The sequence below is a fragment of the Cebus imitator genome, unplaced genomic scaffold (assembly GCF_001604975.1).
Source record: "Cebus imitator isolate Cc_AM_T3 unplaced genomic scaffold, Cebus_imitator-1.0 Scaffold21, whole genome shotgun sequence".
NCBI classification, from domain to species: domain Eukaryota; kingdom Metazoa; phylum Chordata; class Mammalia; order Primates; family Cebidae; genus Cebus; species Cebus imitator.
Genome location: NW_016107336.1, coordinates 11,290,551 through 11,316,019, shown reverse-complemented (window position 1 = coordinate 11,316,019; position 25,469 = coordinate 11,290,551). Strand labels below are relative to the sequence as shown.

The 25,469-nt window shown below is 38.9% G+C and overlaps 1 protein-coding gene across 22 annotated transcripts in view; it reads right to left on the bottom strand.

Moving 5' to 3' along the window:
* The window catches only part of ARPP21 (cAMP regulated phosphoprotein 21), a 158,782-nt gene that overhangs the window by 36,026 nt on the left and 97,287 nt on the right, over nt 1-25,469 (bottom strand). For 19 of the 22 annotated variants that reach the window (XM_017521769.2, XM_017521763.2, XM_017521766.2 and 16 more), the window contains 4 exons: nt 23,148-23,332; nt 22,214-22,309; nt 20,140-20,400; nt 15,802-15,928 (listed from right to left, as the gene is read on the bottom strand). In XM_017521769.2, the coding sequence (XP_017377258.1) occupies nt 15,802-15,928; nt 20,140-20,400; nt 22,214-22,309; nt 23,148-23,332 (669 nt within the window). Of the gene's footprint in view, nt 1-15,801; nt 15,929-20,139; nt 20,401-22,213; nt 22,310-23,147; nt 23,333-25,469 lie in introns of those variants that run through there. The other 3 variants (XR_005198945.1, XR_005198946.1, XR_005198947.1) reach the window with 1 other exon arrangement.

Genomic DNA, 25,469 nt, shown 5'->3' with positions numbered 1-25,469 from the left:
TGTGGGTTTATTGGTTTCCTAGGCATAATGAGTGTTTAGGACTTAAAATCGTATCTGTTGATCTCCATATCGCTGAATAATGTTGCTGGATTTAGACCTCAATAGATTCTTCTATCTGTGTGTTCACATACCTATGTTTGTCTTGCCAATTTTTAATATAGAGAGAAAACCATATTGAGCTCACGTGGTCTTATTCAGAAGTACACTTAATAAGTGTGTCATAAGTATTGCCAAATTAATACATTACTTTTCATAGAGGTCACTAAACATGTCATTGCCTCCTGCCAGAGTTTAAACACAAATTTGAGAGACTGGAAATAAATGTAAAAATAAATACTATCGGTCACTTAAAATCTGCTTATCTGGACAGGCACATCCATACTCCCACCCACCCATCTCTCTCTCTCTCTCTCTCTCTCTCTCTCTCTCTCACACACACACACACACACACACACACACACACACTCTTTGTAAAATCTAATTTCCCTTTCTCTGCTTAAATACATAGAAAAGATCAGCTAGGGGCAGTGATGAGAAAATGACCATGCCACAGCTGAACTGGTTTCATCAATGAAAAATAGAGCAAGTGGTTTGTAGCCGGCCTTGTAGTCAATGTTAAACCAATCGGAGCTGAACTCTTGTCAAAAGTGTGGTTTCTGTGCTTGGCAAACAGCAGGGTGAAGGGCACTGGGGAGGGAGGTAGGGAGCAAATATTTCCATGTTTTTTTTTTTTTTTCTTTCTTTTTTTTTTTTTTTTTTTTTGAGTCAGATTCTCTTTTTTTTCGTTATGCTGCCGCCTTTTTTTTTTTTTTTTCTCGTCACATTCCTGTTGCTAAGGAAACTGTCTCCTTTGTGTAGCATATTCAGAGAGGCACTTGAGGTAGACTCCAACTCAAAGAACGCGAGCTCCTTGAATTGTGTCATTTTTAACAATGGGAAGTTAAAAAGACAAAAGCCCTGACAGAATGTGGAAAAGCATCCTGAATCTTCTATGGCATTGTCCTTGTTTGGGGAGAGAAGCAGCAAAAGCAAGGTATATTGTGAAATATTTGTTGAATATGGAAGCTAAAGAAGAGACAAGAGCGATCTGAAAGCTTTAGGTCCCTGCCCGCTTTAAGTACGTGCTTCTTTATTGCTGAGGAAATCAGGAAAGTAAGGACTGCATAGAGAAACATTTCAAGTCATAACTGCTATTCCTCTACAAGACAGTGCTGTGTATTTAGGGCTCAAGGTGTGGTTCTCAGATGAATGAGGCAATGACCTAATCCTCCCTCGGCCACAAGGTCAGGAGTGTTGTGATTAATTGTTGCTATTAAAATTGTGTTGCTATTATAAATGAAATTTTTAAACTTTCTATTTGTTTTCCACAAGTAACAAATAACAAATCCCTATATATTGTCCCTCTATTCTGCAACACTGTTAAATTAACTTATTAGTTCTACTAGTTTTGTGGACTGCTTTGAATTTTTACAAAAAACACATGCAATCTGAAAATACAATTTTACTTCTTTAAAAAATTGTCACAGAAATCAGTCAAGTGTAAGATAATTTTTGAATAAACAAAATGCCATATAAATAAGAAATCATGATAATCTATGCCCACAATACATGTTTGTATCTATAACATGCATATACATAGGCTCAAAGGCAGAAAGAGAAGAATCAAAACTATGAATTCTTTGTTGTGGTACCATAAAGTTCTGATGTCTTTTTAAAAAGCCCTCTTTAATCTATGTACTGCATTGTTCTCACAATTTATAAAATCTTCTATACACAAAAGAAAATGTAAAAAAAACCACCACTTAGATTGTCTTTTCTTTCTCCTAATTCTTGCTACAATTTTCAGCTAGGCAGGAGTTTTTCTCTCGGATTTAGTTTTTGTCCTTGGATTGTTCTCTTTGACTCATCTCAATTCCACAGGCTTAGATCAGCAAAAGCTGAGCCTTTCTGAGCAGGTAGACATAGTAGGTCTCAACTAGGGAAAATTAAAGTCTCCATCAAGATTCACTGAAGGAGTCCGAGTGTGGTGGCTCACTCCTGTAACCCCAACATTCTGGCAGACCAAGGCCGAAGGATCAATTGAGCCCAGGATTTTGAGACCAGCCTGGGCAATATAGCATGATCATATCTCTACAATTTTCTTTTTAAATTAGCCAGATGTAGTGGCAGGTGCCTGTAATCCCAGCTACTCAGGAGGCTAAGGCAGGGGGCTCATTTGAGCCCAGCAGTTCAAGGCTGCAGTTCTCATGCCACTGCACTGTAGCCTGGGTGACAGAGAAAGACCCTGTCTCCAAAAAAAAAAAAAAGAAAATTCACTGAAAGGCACTTCAAACCCTCTGAACTCTGTATCGCAATACCACACCACTGTCTATTTAACACTGCCCAAGCATAAATGAGTACTAAAAGTGATGTTTGTCAATAAGTTGTTTTCCTTAGGAAACAAAAATTCATGCACAGCTACGTGGAGCGAACGTGACAGATTTTACTGCATATTCTTACAATACTCAAAATGTGTGTTCCACGGCCATATCCTGCATTCTGCAAAGTGTACTTTTGATTTTAATCTGGGCCTTCTTTCTGCCATTTATTTTTTATTCTCAGAACCACTATGAGACACAGTGGCTTATAAAGGCTGCAATTGTGCTGGACCTATTACGACAATCACAGCAACAAACTATCCCGGAAGCAGTAAGAGCATCTGGGAGAATTACAAGTCTCTAGGTACCTTGAAAAAATAGTGTGGGAATCATGATGTCTGCTGACATCTTCCCCATGATGAAGCATCTTCCCCATGATTAGGGATTGGTGGGAGTCACTGAAGGGCCATCAAAATTATCACTGCCACCAGGAAGGATTGGCTGACAACTGTGAATAGCACCTAAATGAAAGCACGAGGAAGGTCTGTGGTGGTTTTGTGGTTTTGGACAGGAGTGTAAATGTGAAGGCTACTGCATGTTGGTAACATACTCTCCCAATGACCAGATGTGCAAAGATGCCTCAGTCATGGAATCATACGATAACAACTGAACCAACTAATGAACCCACTTATCAGTGTCACTCGCATAGGCCCTAAACAGAGTGCATAAGTTACAGTATTCCTTTTAGTATTATACTAATTTGGCCAGGCTCATGCCTGTAATTGCAACACTTTGGGAGGCTAAGGTGGGTGTATCATGAGCTCAAGAGATGGAGATCATTCTGGCCCACATGGTGAAACCCCAGCTCTACTACAAATACAAAAATTAGCTGGGTGTGGTGGTGCACGCCTGTAGTCTCAGAGGCTTGGGGAGGCTGAGGCAGGAGAATCGCTTGAACCCAGGAGAGAGAGGTTGCAGTAAGCCAAGATCGTGCCACGGCGCTCCAGCCTGCCAACAGTGAGGCTTGGCTTCAAAAAAAAAAAATTATACAAAATCAGTGAATTACAGACAGTATTGTAGTCTTCCTGGGTCAGAGTGATTGTTGCCGTGGAACCATTACACTTATGTGCCACTCATTTGGACAGGAGGACTCATGGTATTTCAGAGCAGGAGGGGGTGATTAAACCTTTAATCTTATTCTGATGGTCTGGGGAAGAGACAAACCAGGATGTAATGAGTAAAATGAGCCCATGCGGATTGGTTTTGCTGAATTTGTATTCATGTCCCTGAAGTAAGCAGTCATGTCTAAAGACAGTGGAATGAAGAAAGAGTTTTAAAAAGCAGCATCTTTCAGGGCTGCTTACTTCTGAGACAGTGCCTTACAAGTTCAGCAATTTTCAAACTGCTTTCTATTCAAAGTTGGAATACCACCAAGGTTTTCAAGCAAACATGAACTTCTTGGAAATGAAAAATTTAAACACCATCCAAAAGCCTTACAATTTTCCCATGGGTATCACTACATCTCTAAATTTGGAAAGCCACATAGAAATAACACTACTCAAGATGCTCTTTACTCTTTTATCACAACTAATTTCTAAGCGAAGTCACAAATCCTGAGGGCCAAATTTATGTTGGTTCTAGGGATACGAAGGTGAACAGGGAATAGTGTGGTACTCTTTGTGGTATCGTACTAGAAAAAAAGAAAATCCAAGGAATTCTTCTTCATTATTTGACTGCTAGATTGACACTGTCTCTGGAATCATGAAGTGTCCTATCTCATAACAGAGAGACATGTGCAGAATAGAAAGAAAAAGAATTGATAAAGAGAAAAATGCAGACAACTAAAACATAACATAAGCAGCACCCTGAATTTGAAGTGCAAATTTTATTTAATATAAGGAGAAAGTGGGAGTGTAAAGAGAGCTGCAGAGAAGTTGTGTAGAGCCAAGAGCTAAAGAGAGAAAATACAATGAGAAAACAGACTTAGAGTTGGGAAGGAGGTAGAGACAATGAAGAAGTTGTTTTGTTTGTTTGGTTGGTTGGTTGTTTTAAATGTGTTTTTAAAGAAAAGAGGGACTGAAAATCACAGTAGTTCATAGATCTAAGTGACAACTGAGAGCAGAAATTGCTGGCAAAAAGTTAATAAGAAGTAAGAGGAGGAGAAAAGAAAAAAGGAGGGTCATGATTTCATTCGGTTAAATAATCAGGTAAATCAGACTCTTGGAAAAAGTAGTTTGGATTTTTTAGGGTTATTTTGTTTCTTATTTTTTTTAAGCATTCAAGTTTCTCTCTTAAAATGTTAGAGTTTTCAATAACGTATATGTGCATGCTTTACTTGCCACCTTTCTTTTCTTACCATCTTTAATCCAAATCTCCTTTTTCTTTCTGTTTTTACAAACGACTGCTTTCCATTTTCTTTTGTACAGTAAAGAAAACAGATAATACTACAATTTGTCTTACTTTCTGTCTTTACAGAAAAGCAGAAATTCTAATAATGCCAGTAGTACTTAACTGCATAACGAATGAAAATGTAAACACTCAAAATCACGTAAAATACAAAGTGCTAAACAATTACTGCAAATGTGCTGAACAAATTCCTTTTACTCTAACCTCCTATGGGACAGAGAGAACCTGGCCATCTATACCATTTTGGGAATGCGTAAGATTTTTAGGTCTAAAAATAGCATGATTCTTTTTATTGCTCTTAATAATGTTAATTTTTCTCGTAATCCCAGTGTAATACTTCTCATTCCCATTTTTGTAAATGGAATAATTTGACCAATTAATGAAAGAAACACATGAACATTTCCATAGAAACCTTTTTCAAAGTAATATTTTCAGAACAGCATGTTACGCAAGGATTTATTCATGTGACTCCTCCCACTGATGTTAACAGACATCAGACAACTAAACCTTCATACCACACTTTAAGAACTCACCCCTCTGCTTTTGGAAATATAATAATGCAGGCACCCAAAGTATATATCAAGTCCTTAGAGCTGTCAAGTGCAACAACTTCTGCATTGCTTCTCTGAGTGTTATTAGTTATACCTATTTTCTCAAATAATAATATAAAGATGAATGGACTTTAAATATTAAAATGTATGTAAATTATATGTTGGATAATTAATGAAATACATCATTTTCAAGAATCATCAAATTTTAGGGAAGGCAAATTAAAGTATAAAGGCAAAATCCTACTTGTATAAATTAATGTATCTCATTGGTCATACCAGTATTCCAAATTCTTTTTTAGCTCCTTCTCCCCATCTCCAGCCAACCTCAAGGAGCAAAAACAATTCAGATGATGAATAGCATAACCACTAAGAATGAGTAGAGAGAAGGAGAAAAATGTACTATCTATCTCAATTAAATTGACAATTACATTAATCAGTCAAGCTAAAAATATTGGATTCACTGTCAACCTTACTCAACTGCTTTGGTTAAATAAATTTGCAGATTCCATTAAGGTACATTTTGCCCCATCCCAAATGTGTTTCAGAACAACATTAAAGAGGCAATAACCTTATTTCCTACTTGGAGCTATTAACACTAACAGCTCGCTATTATATCAGAAACATTACTTCTAAAAGAAGAAACAAAAAAGCTAAACACCTTGCTATTTATTGAATTTCTATGCAGGACTATCAGAAAAGGAATTGTGGCTTTGGTCTATTTTCAAATATACACGTTCCACAGAAAGTCATACCTTCCTGCCAGCCATGCCACTAAGTCCATTTCACTTTTACGCATTCAAGAGTAAGCTAAAATGATTGAAGGAAAGAGCTGCCAGGAGCAAAGGGTGATAGGGGTACACTTTCACAGCCTGGTTATTTCCTGCCATCTAAACAATTAAAATGAGCTTTGATGGGAGTATTATTATTTTAAATTTGTAGAAGTTCCCAAATCACTAGGCATACCAACATTGAAACATACTATGCCTTTGAAAATCTCCCAAAGGGTCTGAGACATATCCCTTAAGTGTTTGAACTTTGAAAAACAAAATGTGTATATTCATTTGTTGACATGAATTGATTTGTTGGGCTGTTATTCTATTTGATTTCATAATATCAAATCAGTTTTGCTCTTATTTATAGTTGAATTAGATGGGTGAGAGATTTCTGTTTTCACCTTTTAAATATTCACACAACAACTTTACCTGAAGCACTATACTTTCCACAAGGGAAAAATAAAACACCAAGAGAACTGGCTAAAATGAATATTTTCTCTCTCTCTCTCTCTCTCTCTCTCTCTCTGTCTCACACACACACACACTTTAAAATGTGTACACGTGAAATATGTACACATGTTATTTATTCATTTATGAGTGTCTACTATGTCATGGAGTCACATATTCATATTTGTTCTTAAAATTTGGATTTGTAAACATTAGCGTATTAATTCTAAATACTAGCTTTAATTCATGAGATTAGATATGTTAACTATGAAATATTAGAATTGTGCCAAATACAAATAATGTCAAATCAAATAATGAATTTGGGCGGATCCCTTCCCTTTGCAACAGCTTGTATATGAGCTGGCCATAAATAAAAATGTACTATCTATTGCATTGCTCTCAAAACAGTAGACCAGTAGCACCAGCATCGCCTGGGAGCTTGCTAAAAATGCAGAATCTCAAGACACTCCAGAGCTTCTGCATTGAAATGCATTTTAACAAGATCCTGGTTTACATGCACATTAAAGTTTGAGGAGCCATGGCTATAGTAACCTTCTCATCTCCTACAAGATGGCTTGGGGATAGCATTTGCAAGATGTTTTTAGAAATCTTCAGAGACTTAGAGTTGATTTGTGTACAGAAGAGCTAGAGGGAGTTGAAGAACTATAACTAAAGACTTGAAAGGCATTTTGAATTTTGTACCAGAGGGAAACAAAAACTGGCCTATTTTAAAGTTTATATTTCTGACAGGCTGACACCCTCCAATTTCACAATTCTTCTCCAAAGAACTCTTTAAACCACATGATTGCCTCAGATGTAGAATACAGGTTTGATCCAATGGCATCTGGATCCCAAAGGTCTGAGTGCTGTCTGCAGATTCTTGATTGATACTGTTATCATCGTATCAGTCAGCAAAATAAAACAAACAGGATATACATTCCCTGACCTGGTTTCCTCTTCCCTCACCATTCTTTTTTATGTCTTTTATTTGCATGTATTTTTAGTCCATTGCAACCTGATTTGTCTGCATTCATCATTAGCGTCTCTGATTAACTGAACAAACAGGAAGCCTGTTGTAGGGCTCATTTCCACCTTCTCAATCTGGGAGGAAAAATATTATACTCTGAGAGTTGGAGACTCTCTAATTCCTTTCTTATGAGTGGGCATGGGTGATAACATATTTCCAAATTGTTGAGATATTGTTTTCTCTTGTTTGTGTGCTCTCTTTACAACTTGCAGGTATTAGATGGTTTTGAGTTCACATAGACAGGGCAGAATCAGACAAATCGAACTTTGTCAGACTGTCTGAATAAGCTTGCTGAGCTTCTGAAATCTGTATCTGTTATTAAATCTGTAAGTGCTAAAGTGGTAGAAGCTCCTCACTGGCTCTGACAAGAGAAATTGCGTTGGACAGGAGGCTGGCCTTCTAGCCTCAATTTCCTAATTTAGCAAAATTAAATATTTAAACTCCATTTATATTTATAGTAGTCATATCTCATGCTGGCTGTTGAGCAGACTGGAAGACAAAGTCCAAAGTGAGGTTTGTCTTAAACGGGAGTGACAGGAGTGAGTAAAGACCTTCCAGAATATTCCAAAGACTTCCACTATTGTCTTCCATGAGAGATTCCAACTCTCCTATTTCAAGGCAGATTGGAGCATCACTTACTCACGCAGAGCAGAGGTACATTAAATCAGCTTAAGAGAGCCCCATAAAAGCTGCATGGGGTTTTACAATACTGTGCATTTTTAGGATTTCTTTTTCATGGCTTCCTCCTGAACTGTAATTTCAAAAGTAAAACATTTTAATGGAAAAATGCTCTATGAAACTGCTTTTTACACAAAATGAATCATTCAGCAGATAGCTGAGAGTAGGGGAGGGAAGAAAAGGGATTTTATTTTAAAGCAGAGGTGAGACATATCTCTACAGTTTCGGAATCCATATGATTTGCTGCAGTTACAGCCTAATCTAATTTAAGGTTCCCTCATGTTCTTCTTCACCCTTCATACTCTGCTATGTAGCTGTCTTGATTTTGTATTGTTCTATCCTTACAGCATTCAAGAATACAGATCCTCCTGGTCTATGAAGAAGGCATAATTGTTGAATTGTCCTTTGTAAACAGTCATCTTCATAATTCTACCTAAACCTAAAGTATTTATTATTACTAGCATTAAGCCACAGGGCTGAAAGCCTGGCAAGTGACAGATGCAGGCAGCAGCTCATAGGAACAGCTCACCCAAAGCCCACTCACTGTTCAGAGGACCTTTACCTTCCAGATTATTTTTATAAAATGTTAACACTTTTTAAGGTGATGAAACATCTTATTCAATTGCAAAAGGAACTAAAAGATAACATGGTCTGAAAAACTAAGTCCTTCCTCTGTCCTTGCCTGTCAGGGACACTGGAGGCAACGTTTGCCTTGAAATTCATTCCAGGGCCTCAGAAAGTCTTATGGTTGGGTTGTGAATATTTACCTCTCAGCAACGGGTGGAACTGTAAATATAAAAGAAGAAAAAAATAGGGAAGACTTGAAAAACGAAATAAACCAACCTAATCTGGCTGATATATAGAGAACATTCTACCCAACAGCCACAGAATGCCCAGTGTTTTCAAGTGCTTATGAAACATTCACGAAATAGGCTATATCATGGGCCATAAAACCACCTCAACCATTTTATAAGAGCTGAAATTATACAGAATATGTTATTTGAACTATAATAAAAACAATCTAAAATCAATAACAGACAAAAGGAAAATCTCCAAACACTTGGGTGTTAAACAACACACTTCTAAATAATCCATGGGCCAAAGACAAGGTCTCAAAGAAAATTCAAAAATATATACAAACGAATGAAAATGAAAATACAGCACATCAAAATCTATGGGACACAGTTAAAGCAGGACTGAAAGTGAAATTTATAGCATTAAATATTTACATTAAAAAAGAGAAAAGATCTCAAATTAAAAATCTAACTTCTTATCTCAAGAAACAACCAAAAAAGAGCAAAATAAACCTAAAATGAACAGAAGGAATAAAATGATAAAGATAAGTCAGAAATCAATGAAATTGAATCTAAAACAGTAGAGAAAAAAGTCAATGTAATAGAGAGCTAGTTCTTGGAAAAGATCAACAAAATTGATAAATCCAGCAAAACTGACAAAAATAATAAGAGAGAATTTAAAAATCATCTATATCAGGAATGAATCAGGATATCACAACATATCCTGGAGCTATAAAAAGATAGTAAAGAAATACAACTATCAGTTTTATACTGCTAAATTCAGCAACTTAGAAGATATGCACCACGTCCTTAGTGATCACAAACTACTCAAACTAAGCAAAGATGAAATATATGATATGAATACTATAACGATAAAAAATTAACTCATAATTTACAGCTCAGGAAGTATCTTAAAATAGAAAGTTAAGTAAATATTTCTGAAAATCTCCAGGGTCAAATGGTTTTATTGGGGAATTCTACCAAACATTTAAAGAAGATTTAGCACCAGTTTAATACAATCTCTTTCCAAAAACAGAAAAAGAAGAAACACTTTCCCAATCATTTTATAAGGCTAGTGTTATTCTGACGCTAAACCAAAATTCTTCCCCCAATTCACAGTTAAGAACACACCTAGGACTTCATAGGTTCATTTTTGTTGCTTTTAGGAATGACCAAGTTTTTGGAGAGCTGAGAATGGTGTGAAATATGTTTCTTTTTATGTCAAATTTCAAAGGAAATTTGGAGCTGGAAACCATCTAAGAGGAAGTGTTTTTTTGTTTTATTTTCCTTTCTAATGTGTGATCTGAATGTAAATGTCTCAGCTGCTTTCTGTCATTTGTTGTTATTGACCAGCTCTATAAAGTAGTATGGAACCCCAAGCTCAGCAGAGAGGCAGAAGTACAAGGCTCTTGTATTTCCTGCTTTTAGGTCAACCTGTATACTTGAACAATTAATTAAATATTACCTACCTCTGTAACATGGACATGCTGGTTTATTTCCCACATGCCAGTTTGTATATGATAATCCATGTTAGCATATAAAGGCAAAACTAGTAACTGTGTTTAAGTTGTTCCAATAAAATGCTTAACACATGGCATAATGCCAGTCTTGCCTGGGTGCTTTTCCCCAACACAGTTAACCTTGAGACCCAAGATAACTTATTTTGCCTCCCTGAGCAATAGTTTCACCTATTTGCAAAGAAGGAACACAATATTTCCCTTGTAAAATTGTAGTAGTGATTAAACTAGCCCATAAGAGATCCCAAATCAATGGCAGATGTAATGATTGCTAATATTTTTGTGGCCTTCAATATGTTTTTCAACAAGAATAAAACTATAGCAACACAGGTACTAACTAAAAGTGGCATGATAACTAACTACTAAAATAAACTTAAAACATTAAGGAATGAATGTTTATCAGCACTTCCTTTCAATATCTGAACACTGAGAAACTGTTCTGAGTCAAGATATTTTCACTTCTAAGTCTTTCAAACACAGAATGATTTTAAAACTACAATCTTTTTACAAACAAGTCATAACCTAATAACTTTCTTTTCTTTTCTCTTTTTCTTTTCTTTTCTTTTCTTTCTTTCCTTTCTTTCTTTCTTTCTTTCTTTCTTTCTTTTTCTTTCCTTCTTTTCTTTCTTTTCTTCCTTCCTTCCTTCCTTCCTTCCTTCCTTCCTTCCNCTTTCTTCTTCTTTCTTTCTTTCTTTCTTTCTTTCTTTCTTTCTTTCTTTCTTTCTTTCTTTCTTTCTTCTTTCTTTCTTTCCTTCCTTCTTTCTTTCCTTCCTTCCTTCTTTCTTTCTTTCTTTCCTTCCTTCTTTCTTTCTCTTTCTCTCTTTCTTTCTTTTCTTCCTTTCTCTTTCTTTTTCTTTCTTCTTTCTCTTTCTCTTTCTTTCTTTCTCTCTCTTTCTCTCCCTTCCATCCTTCTTCTTTCTCTCTCTCTCTCTTCCTTCCCCTTCCTTTCCTCTTTCTTTCTTTTCTTTTCCTTCTTTCTTTCTTTCTTTCTTTCTTTCTTTCTTTCTTTCTCTCTCTCTCTCTCTCTCCTTTCTTCTTTCTTTTTCTTTCTCTCTCTTTCTCTCCCTTCCTTCCTTATTCTTTCCCCCTTCCTTCCTTCCTTCCTTCCTTCCTTCCTTCCTTCCTTCCTTCCTTCCTTCTTTCTTCTTCCTTCTTTTTTTCTTTCTTCTTTCTCTTTCTCTTACCTTGCTCTGTCACCTAGGCTGGAGTGCAATGGCATGACTATGGCTGACTGCAGTCTCAAACTCCCAGGCTCAAGCAATCCTCTCACATCACGACTTAAAATTCTACACAATGAATTTTTATAAGGTGAACTGGACACTCTACTACTGACTAAATAGGACACCTGAGTTCCCCTAAGGCACAGTAGGGAGACATAGGCTCTTTATCCTAGTGATTTTTTTACTCCTCCAAGTTGCTGGGACTGCTGGCTAGCACCACCATGCCTGGCTAATTTTTTATTTTCTGTAGAGATAGGGTCTTATCATGTTGGTGAGGCTGGTCTGAGCTCCTGGGATCAAGCAATCTGCCCACTTCAGCCTCCCAAAGTGCTGGGATTATAGGCACGAGGTAGTGCACCTATCCTGATAACTGCTCTTCTACACAGACTTGGGTTATCAATAATTCCCTCAGAAAGAAAACTGTCTTTCCACTATTGGAGGTACCTGATAATGTCAGATTGGCAATAAACAAATTCTTCTGTTGGAGACATTTGTAAATTGAAGGCTTTTATTTTTCTCACAAATGTAGCTACAAATTCCAAATATCATTTTGCAACTCTGCCATTTGATTTCTCCAAACGTTCTCAACATTAGTGTTTTGTTTTTTGTTTTTGTTTTTTGAGACAGAGTCTTCCTGTCTTTCAGGCTGGAGTGCACTGGAGCCATCTTGGATTACTGCAGCCTCCATCTCCCAGGTTCAAGCAAGTCTCCTGAATAGAATCCAGTAGCTCGGATTACAGGCACCAGCCACCGTGCCCGGCTAATTTTTGTGTGTTTTTTTAGTAGACACAGGGTTTCACCCTGTTGATAAGGCTGGTCTCGAACTCCTGATCTCAGGTGATCCACCCGCCTAGGTCTCGCAAAGTACTGGGATTACATGTGTTAGCCACTGCGCCCAGCCCCAACATTAGTGCTCTTTATTTATAATCAACGCCCACATAGGCTTTCTCTTCCACATACTTAGGGCCTTTTACTATATGCTGATTGGATAAAGAGTACAAAATCACCAGAATAAAGAACTTATGTCTCCCTACTGGGCCTCACGGAAACACAGGTGTCCTGTTTAATCAATAATAGAGTGTCCAGTTCACCTTATAAAAATTAACTGTGTAGAGTTTTGAGTCCTAGAAAATATGGAGTAACTGACAGAGATTTCAATTCTGGCAAGAGTATAGGAAAAGGAAGAGATGCTTTTTACTGCAATTAAATAGAGATTAAGAACAGTGCCAAGAAGCAAATTCAGATTAAAATCTCATTTGGCTTTAACTGACATAATTCTGTCCCACTCTAATATTTAACTGTGTGACAGCTGAGGATGCTATGACACAATCTGGTGTTAGTATCAGATGAAGATGGAAGAGGGTCAGATCTTAAGACACCCGACTGCAGGAGGCAGGCGGAAGAACAAGTCAAAACGTCACTGTGGGAGGGTGACAGGCTGACAGTAGCCCATAGTTTGACTTAAAGATGGAGAAGTCTTATCTTCTAGTTACTCCAGAAAATATAACTTCTATAATTATCTAAAAAGGCTCTTTCTTCTATGAGATAGTCCATCAACAGAGAGTTGCTCTCACAAATGACTGCCATGTCCATTTGGAAAGTTCTCTTAGTCTCACTAGGCTTAACAAAACATCTCCCGGTTGTAGGACCCAGAGCCTCTACGGACTCTCAAAGAGCCATTATGCGGGCTAGGTTACTTGGATTTTATTAGCAGAAGTTATTCTCTGTAAGGTCAGGGAACACCATCTGCTTCCCCAGATACTGGATACATTCAGCACTGTAGTGGAAACTGTGTTGGGATTTTAGGCCAGGTCTCCAGTGTGGTGGTAACAAAAACTGAGAGCTCAAAGGTCTCAGTCTGCATGTGTACACTAATGCCATCATTTCTGGGGACAATATTGTTCATGATCATTTCACTGTTCTCACCTCCTCACCCTGTACAGGCTGCATTAACTGACACCCACTTCCTTGACACCCTAGGCACTGCCTTGCTGCTATATTGAGCTTGATGCTGCTCTGGAGTGCACGCTTCTCATTACAGTATTATTAATATCACCTTAGGAGTATCATTTTTTGTGGTGATGTGGGAACATGTGACAAACAGAAGCCACCAGTTTTCCATGGAATGTAGTTGGAGCCAGTTAGGTCGCTCTAACTAGATGGGGAAGGGTGTTTCCACAACCCTAAGTTCTCCTATTGCGTTTTATGAAACAGTAAAAAATATCTCACCTATTGTCTCTTGTTTTGACATCTACTAATGAAGTTAGTGCAGAGGAGAAAAAGCAATGTAGAAGTCAGTGGGGGAGGCCTCGACTTTTTGAAATCTAATTCTGTTGCCCAGTTAGCATATTTGTCTAACTTTCTCATCCCCTCACATAGATCTAGAGTTTATAGGTTTAGTGGATTCCACCATGTTTTGTAACTGCATTTCTTTCTGTGATGACACTCTACCACAAGACTGAAATAATCTCTTTTAAAATTGCCACACAAGGGCACCAAACCTAATAAAAAATCATTATAATTAGATAGCTACATCTTTCTTCTTCTAAAGCCATTGGTAACCAAGAAGAAAACTTCCCCATAACCTCTAAACCAAGATCCTCAAGATTATAAATTAATCTTTCAATCAACGTTAGCATAAAATAAGATAGTGCAGAATGCAATACATTGCTATAGCATATATCTAACCTGATAGCACAGTCACCACCAAAATGATAAAGATAACATTTTCCACAAGTCAGAGAAAATATTGCCAAGCGATTTTCTTAAAATAGCTAGTTATTTGAAACCCATTAGTGTTCTCAGAACACTGTAAAAGTCTACTGTAAAAGTCTAAAGTCAATTCAGAGGTCAAATATATTCTTCACAAACTAACACAGTGCTGAAACAAGACAAAATCTGGCTGGAGGACACAGGTTTCTCTAATTCTTCACCCGCAGACTTTAAATAGGCCATGAGATAAACCAAAGAACATGTAGCCATCCACAAACGGAGGATTTTAATTTTTTCTCCAATCTGACAGGATGCCAGCAGTGTCAGCATTAGTATTCTTAGGGTGTCTGTGATTGGTGCTGATCCTTGGCAAGAACTGCACTTTTTTTTTTCAGAGCTTATCAAAATGGTACATATTACGTATATATTACATACATGTATCTGTACACATGACATATGCATAACATAGAGTCAGTTTAGAAATCAGATCACGAAGCAGGCATCTATGAGCAGCAGCAAGGAGCACGTGCTCTTTACATGACCTACTTACAGAAGGCAGAGTCTCCCCGTCAGGCGGTCTTCAGCATGACAATTAGCAGTTTTTCCCGCAGTTTGGCCAGCAGGAATGACACAAACCTCTCCCTAGCACAAGTCACTCAGCCCTGTCGGGTTCCTGCTGCTCTCTGGGCAACGGCATTCCATTAGGAGTGTGACACAGTAGGGAAAGAGACCGGTTCACTGTGAGACCTGCTACTCACTCTCGTACAGTGTATCGGCCCCCCTTCCCACTGCACAGCGGCTGCCGGGCTCTGGGCAGGAGGCATGTGGCCATCATGAAAGTGAACCATGGAGTCACAGTTCCACGGAGACACGCTGCATTCTCAGTAGCCTTCTTCTAAAGGCAGTATCTTTTAGCACGGTATTAAAACAACCTAATTTGGTTCCCTAGCCTTAAGAACAGGGGAAAGTACTCTCTTCAAATTGAAAACGGAAAAAAAAAAAAAAAAAAAAAATTGAAAGGAGATCTGAACTAGAAAGGTAAAAACGTGGTTGACTTTCTGCTTTAACGGAAGAAGGATCAAGAAATAATTCACGTAGACTGTTTAGCATGCATGCCAGGGGCGCTAGTCTGACGTATGCTTCACCTTCTTGTACCTACTACTTTTCCACACAGAGTCAATCAAAGCTTTGTTATCTTCTCTGGGTAGAGGAAATGTGCTGATTTAAATTGCCAAGCTTGAACACTCATCCAAAGAGTCCAAGATTCACCAGCAAAAATAAGTGGGTTGAGAAGAAAATGGGAAACAGATTCTAAGTACCTGCTTGCTGTGCTGCCTGTGATATCTGCTGAGTCCTCTGGGCATTGTACTGGACTGAGGCCATGGGCCGGTACTGTTGTGTGGTTGAGGTAGGGTACTGACCAGATGGATAATAATAGACAGGCATCTGAGGAAGACAGGGGGAAGAAAGCAGAGAATGAGAACGGTCATGTAAATTTTTAAACATAAATTATGTTTTTGTCTTGTAATTGTGGTAGGTTGTGAAGATGGCCACCACAAACTTCTCCCATGCCTATGTGTATGGGCATGCTACTTCTCCCATGAAGAGGCAAAATCCATTCCCCAAACCTTCAATCTGACCTGGTTCTGTGACTTTCTTGGACCAATGCAGTGAGGCAGAAATGATGTCTGAAACTTTCAAGCCTGATCCTAAAGAAGACTTGCCACTTCCACGCCTGTAGGCGGGGAACCCAGCTGAGAGATGAAGTCCAGACTATTCTGCTGCAGAGCCCATGTGTGGAGCACGTGCCTCCAATTGACTGGTTACCCTCAAGTTCTAGGCATGTAGGGGTAGCCCCAGTCAAGCTACCCTGGCTACATGGAGCAGAGGTGAGCCATCTGTGATAAATCCTGCTCAACTGCTCACAAAATGGTTGTTTTAAAACAAGCCTTTTGTGGGTTTTTTAGATGAAACAAGAGAGAGTAAAACAGTTATCATCAACAATAAAAACTTACATTTTAAATATTATATATAACTTGAATTGCTTTTCTAATGGAAACAGAGGTGAGACATGAAAACTGCTGATCTCTAGCCTAAAAGGAGCAGAGAATGCAATTATGAAATACAGTAGTCTATTAAAGCACATTGAAGCATGATTGGGACATACCACTATTCAAAAAAATGTATGTTCAATCGAAAAAGAGAAATAAGATTTGTAAAATCCTGTTTATGCTACCTTCTTAGCTTTCTTATGACTGAGAATGAATAAAAGTATTCTGACTACTTGATTATGATCCAAATCAAATGTTCTCTGATCTGTTAGACTTTGACTGCCTCAGGTTATTTATATTAAGGCCACTTTCTTACTAATCTTAGTTAATGATTTTCCCTCTTCAGGCTCCTGAGTTTTCTCCTATTATATTCTCTAAAATGACAACTGAGGTACCCAAGTAGACAGCCTACAAATATTAGATACACAGAATAACATTACAAGCCAATTATTTGAGAACTGTGATTTTCATGGTTATTTTGTTTTCTGATTTGCTCAGGTCACATAAGAAGCACTCTTCTATTTCAATGTTGCTATTGAAACACATATAACATATTTTACTGCCTGAGGATAAAGTGGGAACAAAATATAACAATCTGTGTGAATCTGTAACTCCTGTAACTCTGCAATTTCATGGAATCATGGTGAATTATAGCTGTGGTTATATAATATATGGATATTCAAGGACAAGAGGCTGAATGAGTCTAAAGCAAGCTTGGGTCAGTATCTGGCAACTAATTCATTGCATGCCTTATTCATAGTGACTTGAGCTTACTACTTTTCTCTTATTTTGTCAGGCAGTTTATAACAATAAAAAAAAAAAACAAGTAATTCTGGAGTAATAATAGCATTTAGCTATACTCTGGCAAATTGTGGTGCTATTAAAGATGACTATCATTATACATCAGATGCCTCCCAATAGTAAGAATAAGAACAACTATCATCTAATTTATTTGTCAGCATTTATATTTACATGTCTTTTAGGGAATAACATTTTGTTCCTTTAGAAAAGACTGTGTCTTGATTAAATGTAAGCTCATGAATGTGGTATCTATTCCTTGATCTCCCTCCTATGTTCAATATAAAACATAAAATACGCTCAGGAACGAAGGAATTTATAGTTGCAAACATTCTAATGAGGACTAACGGTTAGGATAAAAGTACAACTGCATGTAAATAAGATTTTTTATTAATTCAATTTTGTTGTTTGTTTTTGTTCTTTTCCCCAGACATAGCTTCTGTGATACCTTTGAAAGCTGTGCTAGAGATTTGGCTAATTGTATCCAGCACCACTCCAAGGTGGCACTTTGGTCAGCTCTTAGGAACTGTGATCCCCAACCAGATAAAGAAAATGAGCTCTTGGTCTATCCTCATCCTCAATCAAAGAGAATGGAAAGGAAGCCAGGTTAACAGCAATCTTTTAAAAGATCAGCATGAAAGGTTTGAAAGGAGAGAAGTAAAGGGAGAAAGCAGTAAGGATGGCCCAAAAAGGAGAAAATGTATATGTTCAATCAATCACGTTAAAATATCGAGAATCTAAAAATGAGTGGATTAGGAGGGAAAAGAAAGAAGGGACATGTTTTATACATTCACACTTCTCCCATGTCCCTTCTTCAAATTCTCTTTGCCTCATCCATGTGTTTCCCACTTCACCTTTCCAGGGGACATTTAGAAAGCACACATGATGGGTCAGATGAAATCGACCTTCACATTTATTATATAGATTCATTTTCTGCAGAAATTTAACAGATTTCCACATATGGTTGTGGGCTGAATCTGAACTAAGTTATTTTCATTGTTCCATAGTTGAGTGATCAGATTTTCAAATATGTACTAAATTAAAAGTTTCTGTGGGCTGTAGCCTACATCTTTATCTGTGATTCTTCAAAAAGAAGTTCATATATGTCTAGACTGATCATGAACCATGGATACCTCCCTCTCTTTCTATCTTAAACCTACTGAAGAAGGAATGAAAGTATTTCTGTCACAGACACAACAGGGGATATGAATTGTTTTTGCTTCTGCCCTGATTAATATGAAAATATCTTCAGTGAAGAAAGACTTTCATTTTTAAATATTTATTTATTTCATTTTCTGAGACAGGGTCTTGCCTTGTGTCCTGGGCTGGAGTGTAGTGGTATCGTCATGGCTCACTGTAGCCTTGACATCCCAGGCTCAAGTGATTCTCCCACCTCAGCCTCCCAAATAGGTGAAACCACAAGTATGTGCCACCACACCTAGCTATATATATTTTTTATTTTTTTGCAGAGATGAAGTCTCCCTATATTGTTCAGGCTGGTCTTGAACTCCCAGGCTCAAGTACACCTTTTGCCTCAGCTTTCCAAAGTGCATTACAGGTGTGAGCTACCAAACCTGACTAATTTTTATTTTATGTATTTTTTTTCTTTTAAATTTAAACATCTTGCTAACTATTTTTTTTTTGTCAGCAGAAACTAGCAAGGACACTTAAGTGCTTTTTAGGCCAAAAAAGCTAAATTATTTTTCCTAATAATTAAGCTTGAGGTATTTAATTTATTGGTAAAATTATCAATATATTAATGAATCCCTTTCTCCTGTAACTTAAACTTATTTTACACATCTTTTAAAATCCTACTTATGAAGAGATATTACAGAGAAGGCAACTGAAGATGAACTATTAATTAATCACTCAAAATAAAATGAACAATTTAGTGACAATTATTTCATGGTAGAGGGTTTTGTGTGGCTTGAAAAGAAAATAATTTATTCAAGATGTTAAGGCAGTGAAACAAATGGTACAAAGGTGACACTGCACTTTGAACAGCTCATCCAATGCAATACTTCATAATTAGGATGGAATTTTCTTGGGATCTGTGTGACTTGAAAATGGACCAGAAAATGCCTCTGTGCATTTTATATCTTGACAGTAATCACTTCCAATATTCTGCAGGGGATACCCAAGAGAGCACCAGAGATGTTTGGTGGTGAACAGTAACACATAATCAGTCTTTGAGAAGACAGTAAAAATCAGTGATCTGTGGTGTCTTACATGCTCAAGTCAATTAAATATGATTAATGGCTACCTGTGAGAGAAGCATGAGCTCTGCTTTCCCTTAGGGAGAGAAAAGGACTGTGGATATCAGCTTACCCTCCTCCTTTATATTCATAGAGGATCTCCTGCCTGGAGCACCAGGTTAGCTCCAGAAAATGCTTATGAATTGATAAGAAAGGAAAAAACACATTTTTGGAGTAGTGGCAAGAGAGTGTTGAAGGTCCCCCAGGTCTGGACCTTTCCCTTTTCCAAGGCATTTCCTTCCTGGGCAATCCCCTGAGCAGAATATCGCATGGCAGAGAATGCTTTCTTATGGTCTCTGTGTGAGCAGCCTGGAAAATGGGATATTCCCCTGTTGTTTCCATGGGCAGTTGGATCAGTTTCAATCAAATCACTTTCTGAGCCCTGTAATTTTGAACAACTGATGAGTGGAAAAAATGCACTGCTTCCTGTTGGTGAGGAGTATTAACACAAATGAGAAAGGGATTGAATCTGGTTACATTCTACATAGAAAGATAAAGGTCAAAATGCATCAAAAATCAGCTGTAGGTCACAGCCATGAGGAAGCACACCTACCTGTGCAGGTGGAGGCTGTTGCACAAATCCCTGTGGTGAGGGAGGGGGCTGGAGGACCTGCTGGGAGATGGGAGGGCCAGAGCCTGAGAATCCTCCTGTAGGAAGCTGCTGGCCTGTAGAGGCGATGACATAGCTTGGCTGCTGGGCTGCCTGTGGCATAAGGGAGGGCGGGTAGACAGGACCTGATGGGGGTTCAGGAGTCTCCCCCGAGGACTGCCGGCTCAAGGTCATCTGGCTGAACTGTGTTGCCACATCGTCTCTCTGCAAGTCATGGAAATAAATGTGGGAATTTGTGGGATCAGCTTGGTAGCAAGAGAGGAAGACACAGGACACGTTTGGAGTTGCTGGAGAGAAGGGAAGTACAATTTGGAAAAATTAAAATAAAATAAAATAATTCTTCAGCCAGAACATAACAGGAGAACAATTAATCATCCCAAGGGTCAGAGATGGCAAAAATTTTGATCCAAATCTTTCTCTTTCAATGGAAACAAATTCTTATTTTTTCCACTGAAAACACAGGCTCCCCAGGATGGCATTGCATACAAGGAAGGCTTGATATTCTGTCCTGAAGGGTCAGCTTGTCTTCCCAGCAGGAACCACAGAATCCGCCTCTGGAGAGCACGCATAAGGCAGAACCACTCAAACTCATCACCCTCAGTGCTGCTGCAAAGATGGAGCCAGGACCTGTATCACCAATGGGCTGGGTGGGATTACATTCCTATATTAGGGAGTATTTGTTCACTGGCCTGATCTGAAATTTAGGAGCTTTCTTTCCCTCCCTCCTTTCTTTTCTTTTCTTTTCTTTCTTTTCTTTCTCTTCTTTCTCTTCTTTCTCTTCTTTCTCTTCTTTCTCTTCTTTCTCTTCTTTCTCTTCTTTCTCTTCTTTCTTTCTTTCTTTCTTTCTTTCTTTCTTTCTTTCTTTTTTTTTCTTTTTTTCCCTCTTTTTTTTTTTTTTCTTTCTTTCTTTTCTTTCTTTCCTTTCTTTTTTCTTTCTTTTTTTTTTTTTTTTTTTTTTTGAGACGGAGTTCAGCTCTGTTGCCCAGGCTGGAGTGCAATGGCGCAATCTCGGCTCACGCAACCTCCGTCTCCTGGGTTCAGGCAATTCTCCTGCCTCAGCCTCCTGAGTAGCTGGGATTACAGGCACGCGCCACCATGCCCAGCTAACTTTCTTCTTTCTCTTTCTTTCTTTCTCTTCTTTCTTTCTCTTTCTTTCTTCTCTCTTTCTCTTTATTTCTTTTTCTTCTCTCTTTCTTTCTTTCTTTCTTTCTCTTTCTTTTCTTTCTTCTCTCTCTCTCTTTCGTTTCTTCTTTCTTTCTTTCTTTTTTTCCCCAAGATGGAGTCTCACTCTGTTGTCAGGCTGGAGTGCAGTGGCATGATCTTGGCTCACTGCAAACTCCACTTCCCAGGTTCAAGCGACTCTCCTGCCTCAGCCTTCCAAGTAGCTGGGACTACAGGTGCACACCTACACACCCAGCTAACTTTTGTATTTTTAGTAGAGGTGGGATTCCACTGTGTTGGGCAGGATGGTCTTGATCTCTTGACCTCATGATCTGCCCAACTCAGCCTCCCAAAGTGCTGGGATTACAGGCGTGAGCCACTGCACCCAGCCACAATGCTCATTCTTTAATCTGTCGCTCAAAATGACCTAGTGACTTGAGGGAAAAAAAATGAAAGAAAATTGGGAGTTTGGAATCCTGGGGACACCTACATCAGCACAGGGTGATAATGGTTCTCATCCCAACACCATCTTTGAGATCTTCCTCAAACCCTCATGCCAAATTCCTGTATCTCTCTGCTCCTGATTTCTAACTCTGAAGGCATTCACTTCCTGCTTAGCTGGTATACTCTTAAAAGGGTACCAGACCACAGAAGCACTCAGCATGGGACAGACAGACGACAGGAAGGAAACCATTGTTTTGCAGAGCTGGGCTGTAAGGTTAGAAACGAGGCATTCACACATACTCCCTCACAGTCAGCCCAGGGCATCCACCCAGTGTCAGCCAGTGCAGAAAAGTAGTAAAATCAGTGAATATGCTCTACTAGGGGAAAAAGTAATATACACGTAATACAGTACCATGGGAAAGTGCTGCGTTGGAGACACAGGCAGGAGGTGCTGGGGAGGAAAAGAGACTGCTGGATATTGCACTGATTGGGAGGAAGCCTGCAGCCCCTGGACAGACAGGAGGAGAGAAAAAATTGATCAGGTAACAGAAAAGCACTGGGGTTGAAATCTCACAAGAAGCATGCCCCTGTCCTTCATAGGTTCAGTGCACTCCAGAGAGGGGAATCCACCACTGAGGAAAAGTCAAGGCTCTGAAAGAACAGAGCCAGACATTGTTGAGTGAGGCCCATTTGCACTTAGTGATTTTTTTAAAGAAGTTATTGATGTACATTTGATATTGTTGGTTACATCCTCTGGGTCTGAAAATATTGTCCCAAAACAAAGAAGTAATATCAAAAATTTAGAAAGCGTTTCACTCTGGCAGCCTACAGGTTTCTGTTGACACGTCTTTGTGTCTTTCCAGCAAAGGAGGGTGGCAATGCCTCTCTCTAAGGGAAGTATGTAGGAACAGCCAGTCCTCCTTGGAATTGACTAATTTCCGTTCTTCCCATTGATGAAGAATTCAGTCCTGACTCTTGGCAGACATGAGCATTTGATCTGTGACAGGACTGAGGGAGGGAGATGACACAAACGCCTAGCGTTCAGTCTAAGATACAGGCTCCTCCATACATTAAAAAAATGACATTTAGACCAAAGAAAAATATCATTTGTTCTCCCTACTTTCATGCTTTCAACTTGCAAGTTACTGGATGGGGCACTCACCTCTATCTAAACTTAAGAATCCAGATTAAATCCTGTCCATCCGCAAAGAACTCTCTGCTGCCAGGTTTTATTTATGAGGCTTGAGTGGAAATATACCCTTCTCCCTGATTCTCTGCTGCTCTGAGGACTATGCAGCCTTCATCTCAGGGTACTTCTCTTCTCTGCCCTCCAACCAGCCCCTTACCTGAGTGACCAGAGGGCCTGCCATCTGTGGCTGCGGTGGCTGGACCTGCTGCTGGGGCTGTGGCGAGGGCTGCTGCTGTGGCGGCTGCTGCTGGGACTGCCCCACCATGGCGCTTCGCAGGGGCTGCTGACTGGTGGGTGGGTTGTATATTGCAGGAGTTCCATCGGGATTCACAAAGGGCTGGCCTGCAATGGAGTCAGAACTTAGTCCAGGCGAGCTTCTCAATCTCTCCTTTGGCATAAAGAATCACTCCAATAGATACTCAAAAAGGAACCGAAAGTCAAGGGGCAAGGCAGTGGAAATCTAAGACCCCCAAACCTTCACCAGAGTGAGGACCCTACTGTCTGTACCCCATCACTTAAGCTAGGTGACAGTAGGAGCCCACAGCAATTTAAGAAGCAGCAAATAAATCGACCACCTATAGGGAGCTTTGCCAAAGAAAAATGTATCTGTGGATGGAGGCACCAGTGGAGGGGCCTGTGGAGAAGAAATCTTCACAAAGCTAGACGTTTTCTGCCCAGCACCTCACAGCCATCTGCGAGATAACATACACTGAATGATAAGGCTGCTTTCCAGTTACACACCTCCGGCTAAATGCAGTCACAAGTTATTTACCAATACATTTCTTTTACTTCTACTAAGCCTTGTCACCAATTCAGAATCATTATCAGTTCTAGTAAATATGCAATGTAACATAACACATACATTCACTCACTTCTAGGAAATAGATATAAGCAAGGATACATGGGGTTTTAGAATTTAAAAGTAGTGCATCACAGAATCATCTTGTAATGGAAAAGATAATATACAGTCTTTTGCCTTATGAAATAATGGCATGGTTTACTATTATTAATATTGCTATTGATCATAGTATCACTTTGTCTTTGAGGAGTATTTTGTAGTTTACAAAATAGCATCGTTTGAGCCTCAACACAATTCCAGTGAGGAAGAAAGTTATCATTTTCCTATTTTTCAGAAGAGAAAATGAAGCCTCATTCCTAGAACAATTATGGGAATAAAAAACTGAAAGGAGAAGAGCAAAGTGCACTAAATGAGGGGAAGAAGGGGAGCAAAGGAGAGAACGAACCAACTTTCCATGTGGCAAGCACAGTGACAGACACCTTACGTGTATGGTCTGAGCTCTCCTGACAACCTGCAGATATATATTCTCATTTCCACTTTAGAGAAAAGAAAATTAGGATTCAGGGGGACCAAGCAACTTATTCAGAAATATAAAAAACAGTAAGTGAGAGAGGTAGAAAATAACCCTGGTCAGTAAGACTTCAAAGTCTATTCACTTTCCATTATGCCACATAACTAAAGCAAATTATCCAATTTTACATAATGAGTGCGTGGAACAACTGGGTAACGATGAAAAAAAATCCAGTTGTAACTGAAAATTATTAATCAATGCATGAGAAGTCAGATGAGTTGAAGGACGTGTTTCAAGGTGAAGCAATACCCAGTATTGGCAGATAAATACTGAGAAGCATCAGAACTTGAGGAAATGGATTGGCAAACTATTCATGGGACTACTTGTGACACTTTCCTTCCCTTTTCAGTAAATCCTGTAACCCTATTGGAAAAGGAGCAGTATGAATGTTTGTTTACAAGCTGAAGTCAGACAAATATTCTCTAGAAGCCTGAGAAAATGCCTAGAAAGAACAGGGCTTCCAGGATGGGGTGATATTTCAGTGGAAGGTCCTCCTCATCTCGGCATAATGAAGACGGTGGAAGGAGCATGCTGAGCTCTGCCTTAGCATGTATTCTAAAGCCTCTCAATCCATACATTGTTCTGATACACAAGGCTTGCATGACCATTCTTATCCAGGGTAAGAAGTGCATGATGGCAGAGGAAATAACAAGAACAGCCTTATTCTTCAATAATATAAATAAAGAACAACCAGGAATCATCAATCACATGAAAATAATTTGCAACAAAAGGGAGCAAGGGGTCGGGCACAGTGGCTCAAGCCTATAATCTGTTGTATGATATTCATACAAGAACAGTCTGTTATAACATGGGAATTAAGCTAATTAACTAAGTGAATATTCTAAGTAAAGGAAATCAGTCACTTTGGGAGGCTGAAGTGGGTAGATCACTTGAGCTCAGGAGTTCAAGACCAGCCTGGGAAACAGGGCAAAACCCTGTGTCTACAGAAAACAATAATAAAAAATTAGCCTGACATGGTGGTGCTCACCTCTGGTTCCACAGGAGGCTGAGGTGGGAGGGTCACTGGAGCCCAGGAGGTGGAAGTTGCAGTGAGCCAAGATCATGCCACTGCACTCCAGCCTGGGTGACAGAGTGAGACCCTGTCTCAG